Genomic DNA, 5,358 nt, shown 5'->3' on the forward strand with positions numbered 1-5,358 from the left:
GTTAACCTGTGAATTTTGATATTCATAAGCATCTTGGAGACCCGACACCACAAGGGAGGAGAGGTGGAATAGCAGGCATTTTATTTTTAAGACAATGTCTTCTTTGACGAGTTACACCCCCATTTTCTGTATCGGGTATGCGTTTTTAGCCTCTTTCGTGGGTCGATCCCGAAGATAGTGCAATCAAAAGATATGGGCTGTTCTCGAATGCACTGTTGTCTAAAAATGTAGAATGATTCCGAAGATAGTGTAGTAAAAAAAAAAATTCAGCAGTCAACATCCCATGAAGAGTGACGCAATAGAGTGTTGTGTGCAGAGAGTCTGTCCCATTCTCAGGCCCAGCTCGCTCAGGAAGACATTGTCTAGAGGTTGAATTGCCTTCCAATTTCGTTTTAAGCTTACCCTGAGTACACACCTTTTGTGGCATAAATAGTATATACACACTTTATGAGCTATCACTTACACTTAGACGTAGCGCACAAGCAGCATCAAACTTATGCAAAGCAAAAAATGACAAGTAACACACTGTCTTTCCAACACAGTGACTTTTTCAGCAACTTTGTAGTTGCCAACTTTCACCTACTTCAGTAACTCATCTGAATAAACTAGCAGGAAGCAGGATCCCCTCTGGTGGCCTTTCACCATGAGAAGATCCCCGAGGGTATGGTTGGAGACTGATGTGAGAAACTTTTTCACAAAGAGAATTTAATTTTCGTAGAACTTGACGAAACATTAGTAAAATTATAGGATGAGCCCGAATTTGTAATCCTTGCATAAGATTCTGGTGAGTTGGCTTGTATGTTTCAACCCCCCCTAGAATGTTCTAGCAAGACCACTGACTGACACCCTCTCTGACAGACCACACAGTGTGCTATCAACAGCACAAGTTACATGCGACTGATCAGTACATCAGCAATGCAGGGCTGCTCTACCGTACATGAGAACAGGTACCAGGTGTACTGAAAGTAGGAGGAATTTCGCAATAAAACCAACACGCACTACCACTCGATTTTACTGACTTTAAAAGGGCACTAAAGGTAATTTCATACATGGTTTACTTGCTTCAAAAAATTTTTAATCTATATCTTTGTATTCACGTAGCGTGTTTCTTGAGAAACAAGAGTTGAAAAAATTTAATTTGTTTCAGATGTATCAGAATAGGAAAATCGGACTTGGCCTCGAGCTAGGTCTTTCTCTCAAAAAAGCACCGTCCTTGTCTCTATAAAACAGAACGCTTGCATGATTCATACCGAAGGGTTGATCTCTTACGTGACGTGGCTCAACAAATACGCACGCTAGATCACATGTTGGTCTGCCTTTAAGTGCGACGTCTTCACTGCGATAGGGTTCAAAATAAGGATAGCACAAGTTAAAATGTGCGCGTTCAGGGCAGTTGGACACAGGCACAGGGGCCACAACCGTTTCAAATACACTTTGACGGAGAAAAACTTACGAACCTTGTCTTGCTTGCCAGTAATAATACAATGTCCGGTAACATTGTTTCCATCGGCTTCTTGCTCGTTCGTAAACTCCTTCAGATACCTTCACAAAAACGAACGAATAGAGCGATCAGGTGACAGTCAGGCGTGCAACTAACGTAGCGAGGCCGACTCACCTTTTGGCAGTGTTTGTATGAAGATCAAACTTCGACGCAAGCCATTTGTACGTCGCCTGCAATGAATGACACGGTAGTTGCTGTATAACGGGCGTTTGACTTGACGTGCCACACTTTACAAGGTGCTAAACTTGTCACCAACGAAACTAACCGAATGGGTCGAAGGCTACCGGTACGCGACGTAGATCTTTTAGACAGAAAATAAGAAAAAAAATGTGCAAATGACTTACAACATGACGATCGTAGATGACTTCGCTTTCGAGCTGATCGCGCACGCTGGAATCCATCGCTTGTAATCTTTGCTAATCCTTTCCCACGTCTTTTTTGTATTTGCCAGCTTTCGGAAGACGCGTATCAAAGAATACGCACATCCGCATGTGTATTTGCAAACAAGCTTGAGAGCGCGCGAAAACGTATGAGCTATGACCGCTAGAGGCGCGCTACACAATTTGAACACGAGAAAGCACGTATGCAAAAATAATTTCATTCGACTTTTTTCATGTGAAGCAGTTAACATTTTCAAAATTTATTCTAATAATTGTAAAAAACGTAGAGCAATTTCTCTGCATACTGGGTGGGTGGGTCGATTATGTACTGTCATTACACTTTCAACTCATTTCATTTCACGTTAACTAACGGTTACAAATGTATAAACCCTAGATAACATGCCCGATATTAGCAGAGCATTGTAAATAATTTATTATAACACTTCTTTCTACGAAGCAGTTTCGGTTTCGGTACCGAGGAAGTAGTCACACGGAGGAATATCTCCATAGAAGTGAATCATGACGTCAAGGCAAATTGGTTAGCTCGGTTTCTGAAGTCACTGTGGTTGTAGCATACAAGCGCAGCCAGGCGAAGAGCACATAGCACTTTCTTAAAGCAAAGCTTTCTTTGCTGACCCTCCCAGATTTTCTCTATTCGCGGCTACTGGCTGGTGGACTGCTGCTGTCTTCCCGAATATATTTTTTTATATATGTAAAAAGGTTTCAGGATGGTGCCCACGAAGTGGATCAAATGAAACTTGTTTTCTGAACCCGTATTTCCAGCTCTGTTCTGCCTGAGCAGAAAAAAAGAAACATCGTCATAGAACCTGAACATATATAATGTCAACTCACAGGCGCACCGATCTGTTAATGCAATGGAGAATTATATTTGACGGATGTGTTAATTTACTTTCTTTTCTTTGATTTAGCCACTCTGCATGTCCCATCGGGTTTTTACCAATCCTCCAGACTGGGGCATGCCTACTAAGTTTGATTCCTATACATAAAACATCACACACAAAACATCCCGTTGGATGTCCCGGAAAGATCCGAACATTCTAGCTTTTGTAGTACCTACTGCAGAGAACATCCACAGCACCATGCTCACAATGAAATTTAAACACAACATCTACTGCGGGACTTACCACGAACCTACCTTGACATATATCTCGGAGTAACATCCTCAGCAGTACGTTCTCAGGACGCTACTTTCAGGTGTGTTGATTTGAGAGCTTCATGATTGCCCAAACGAATTTATGTATATAACCAAAAACGAACTACAAATGGCACACCGCAAGAAGATGCATATTTGTAGACTATTTCATTTTAAACAACTACTACTACTACTACTACTACATTATTAATATTGGTCGTGGTGTGCAAAGCGCGCCTTCCACGGACAGTTCTCTTGAAGTAACAAAAGCCGATCTCGAAGGCTATGCTTATGTAAGTGCATAGGTCGCGCTGCACCTGTAGCAGTTCGTTTGATACTGGACTGCTTTTTAATAGCGGCAAAAAGCAAAGACACGAACTTTCTTAAGATTTCAGAGCACATGAAAGAGCACAAATATCAAAACGGAGCTCTACAATATGGGAATTCTCATATCCAAGCTGAGTCATGCATATAATACCCCAATTTGTAAATTAATGAATTGCCCTCTAATTACAGTGTCAAGCAGCAGTGCCTGGGGACACATCCCGACATCATCCTAAAATGGTCCTCCAATTATGTACCTGGTGTATGTTCTCAGTATCTGCTTGGGACGGACAAATGGGCTCGATCAGAAGTCTCTTAGGATTCGTGCAGGACATCCTTAGCATATCCGAATGTCCCGATGCTGACATCCCAGAGACTTACTGAGGATCTCCTTGCATTGTCTGGGATTTCATAAATTCTTTGATTTACTTTACTTTCTTTGCTTTATAGACATTCATAATGTGCTCACGCTTGGCCAATCCTCCAGAAAAGGTAGGTCCCACTGTGACACAAGAGGCACACGTTCCCTAAATGTTGCTTGATGCACGTCATATTCGTCACATATACTCATCTTCGCATATGCTCGTCATCACCAAATTGTATGCACTGCTGTTAGCTGTAGAGCATGCATTTATTTACCACTTTCCTTATATTTCACTTCACATAGAGTCCAACATCTGCATAGGACATGCATTCTTTTTTGTGAGTAAGATCACCATATTCACAGCCTTCCTGCTACAGGACATCAGCAAATATTGTCCTCAATTAAGGTGTCACAACAATGACAATAATGTGAGGGCTGGTGGATTTTCTGTGTGTACATGTGTGTTGTGTAAGCTCTACCTTACTTAATAATTTTAAATTGTGCAGCCACAATCGAACAAAAGTTTTTAGCACAGAGCTTAAATTTCCAACCATGTGTGTTAGACACTGAAAAAAAAAAAAGACAAAAAAAGGAACTTTGTCTTCGTGGAGACAAGTTATTTTGTCTTACAAAGGTGAACCAATACACGAACTTTCCGGCTGACCGATTGATTTCCTGCATCGATAAGTTTACCATCCCAACATAAACCAAGGAGCTATCAAGGACCAGTATGTTGCAGACCAGTTTTGACAATATAGAATTCTTAACCGTATGCGTATACATCCAAATACACAAACGTTCTTCTATTATGTTTCCTTTAGAATGTGGCTGCCATAGTCAGTAATCTACAACTATGCAAGTTTATCAGCAGAACAAACTCTAACCACCAGACTTTCTGCACAGACCAAAATATATGCTAAAAAGTGCTTCCTCATCTATGAATATAAAGCCATGCCTGTAAAACTACAGTTCGTTTGAGATCGGCGCTTTGCGATTTCCCGTCTTTGTTTTGCCCCTTGGTTTATGTGGCATTTCGTGCCCACCACAAAAACTAACTGGCCCAAATTTCTGCTGCCGAGCATGCCTTGAACGAGTTTGTGAGCTAGATGCTAAAAGAACAAGTCAGGTCATCACTTTCCAGGCTACAAGCGGCTCGCAATGGCTCACTTCACTAGGTCTCGACCTTTCACAGGCTACGTTAACCACTGTACGTAGGATATTCATTACAGTGGAACCTTTTTTAAAACAAAGTAGCATTAGACACAAAAACACCTTTCCTATAACCGGTACTCATTATATGCATATATTTGTTGCACACTGCTATAGGCAACAAACATTTTACAATTACTTTGTATCAAGATCCGACTGTATCCGTTGTTCTGCTTATCCGTTGCTGGTCATTCAAACCACAAGAAGCGAGTTCAAGCAACAGGACCGATCTACATCATTAACTTTCAATATACACAGTGCAAGCTACGGTGAGCTATACTAACATTACCTTCACCGAGATCCTCTTCTGCTAGGACAAGCTTCTATGAAGCACGCAATTTGTTGCCTAACGTTTCAAATCAAGCAGAACAACAGTGCCCCATATTGTTACAAAAATTTATCCATGCAAATCAATACTCACTGATGG

At 41.2% G+C, this 5,358-nt stretch overlaps 1 protein-coding gene across 2 annotated transcripts in view; it reads right to left on the minus strand.

Annotated features, from left to right (window-relative positions):
• The window catches only part of LOC142579805 (uncharacterized), a 28,327-nt gene extending 26,294 nt beyond the window's left edge, over positions 1-2,033 (minus strand). Inside the window, exons 1-3 of one of the 2 annotated variants that reach the window (XM_075690382.1) lie at positions 1,846-2,033; positions 1,616-1,671; positions 1,458-1,542 (exon numbers count right to left, since the gene is read on the minus strand). In XM_075690382.1, coding sequence (XP_075546497.1) covers positions 1,458-1,542; positions 1,616-1,671; positions 1,846-1,902 — 198 coding nt within the window. In that variant the 5' untranslated portion in view covers positions 1,903-2,033. The remainder of the gene's footprint in view (positions 1-1,457; positions 1,543-1,615; positions 1,672-1,845) is intronic. The other variant, XM_075690381.1, reaches the window with a different exon arrangement.
• Between the last annotated feature and the right edge of the window lie 3,325 nt (positions 2,034-5,358).

This window comes from Dermacentor variabilis, chromosome 4, assembly GCF_050947875.1.
Source record: "Dermacentor variabilis isolate Ectoservices chromosome 4, ASM5094787v1, whole genome shotgun sequence".
NCBI lineage: Eukaryota > Metazoa > Arthropoda > Arachnida > Ixodida > Ixodidae > Dermacentor > Dermacentor variabilis.